Consider the following 1,507-nt stretch of genomic DNA (forward strand, 5'->3'; position numbering starts at 1 on the left):
GGCACGGCGGCGGGCAGCGCGTTAACGGTCGTACTCAGCTTGGGTAGAAAGCACTGGTAATGCCTTCGTAAAGGTCGCTCTGCTTATGCATGACGGGAAACGTGAAAGCTCGCGAGCGCCAAAGTGTTTGCGCGCGGTGGCTTTGGTATAACTTAGACCAGTGCATCTCCAGAGTCACCCCAACCTCAGAGTTGCCCCAGGCGTTAACTGTTCACTGAGGTAACTGCGGCCGCAGGCGTTGGACGCCGTCCCCGCTCCCTCAGAAGGTGCTGCTGGCGCCCACAGCCAGGTGCTGTAGCGAGGTGGGTGTCGGTCTCTTCTCCCAAGTAACTGGCGATAGGACGAGAGGAAATGGCCTCAAGTTGCGCCAGGGGAGGTTTAGATTGGACGTGAGGAAAAATTTCTTTACTGAAAGAGTGGTTAAACATTGGACCAGGCTGCCCAGGGAAGTGGTTGAGTCCCCATCCCTGGAGGTATTTAAAAGACGTGTAGATGAGGCGCTTAGGGACATGGTTTAGTGGGCATGGTGGTGTTGGGTTGACGGTTGGACTCGATGATCTTGGAGGTCTCTTCCAACCTTGATGATTCTATGATTCTATTCTATGATTCAGGTCTGGTCAGTCAGTCACTCGGCCACGGCTGAATAATGCCTTGATTCAGTGGGTTGGAGGGTAAGCAAGCCCCATGGCCGCTGTTACAAAACTCTTGGATGCCGGGCTGTGCAGAGGGCAGGGTGAAGGATCAAGCCTGGATTTGTGCCCGCGCCAGGGGTGCAGGGGGCTTCGGGAGCAGCCTGGCTCTGCAGCACTGACTCCAAGCTAGGTTGGACCCGGCTGCAAAATGAATATTTTCCATACTGAAGCTGTTTCGTAGCTGATCAACAGAAAAGGGGGACATGGGAGATGTACAGAAGACGGTCTCTCCTCAGTCTTCTGCATCCTGCTTTAAAAACTCGCCTGCTTGACACGGGAGGAATAGAAGTGCCATGTCTCCCAGGGCATCCCCCTCGCTTTCATAGCCGCTAAGCACTCCACAGTGCAATTATCCACAACACAAACACTGAAATATAAGCAATTCGTTCAGTGTCAAAGGAGGATCATGACAAAGCCAAGTTCTCAAACCTGTGTCTTGTCAAGTTTAGCACATTCCCCTCTTCTCAGAGAGGCTGGCTGGAAATGTGGAGATATAGAACCAGCCACGGGTTATCGTCACGTCATTTCATTGAAGTTACATGAACGTGGTACAGTGAGGAGCGCTGGGCATCCAGCTTTTTGACTGGTGTCAACTTAGAAGCACATACTATACAAGAACTATAAAGCAAAGCTGGCTGAACCCCTGTAAGCATCTTAGAGCTGAATAAGATTGCTAAAGGTAATTTAGAAAATGCCTGTGGTCAGGCAGTTGGGCTAGATGATCATTGTAGATCCCTTCTGACTGAAATATTCTATTCTATTCTATTCTATTCTATTCTAAGCAGAATACAAATAATTTTAAAATACCATCCAAA

General features: G+C 50.0%; 1 protein-coding gene across 1 annotated transcript in view; it reads right to left on the minus strand.

Annotated features, from left to right (window-relative positions):
- WDR35 (WD repeat domain 35) overlaps positions 1 to 1,016 on the minus strand; it is a 49,172-nt gene extending 48,156 nt beyond the window's left edge. The window contains exon 1 of the mRNA XM_009322377.1: positions 957 to 1,016. Within this exon, the coding sequence (XP_009320652.1) occupies positions 957 to 1,016 (60 nt within the window). The remainder of the gene's footprint in view (positions 1 to 956) is intronic.
- Between the last annotated feature and the right edge of the window lie 491 nt (positions 1,017 to 1,507).

Source organism: Pygoscelis adeliae, unplaced genomic scaffold, assembly GCF_000699105.1.
Source record: "Pygoscelis adeliae isolate BGI_AS28 unplaced genomic scaffold, ASM69910v1 Scaffold354, whole genome shotgun sequence".
NCBI lineage: Eukaryota > Metazoa > Chordata > Aves > Sphenisciformes > Spheniscidae > Pygoscelis > Pygoscelis adeliae.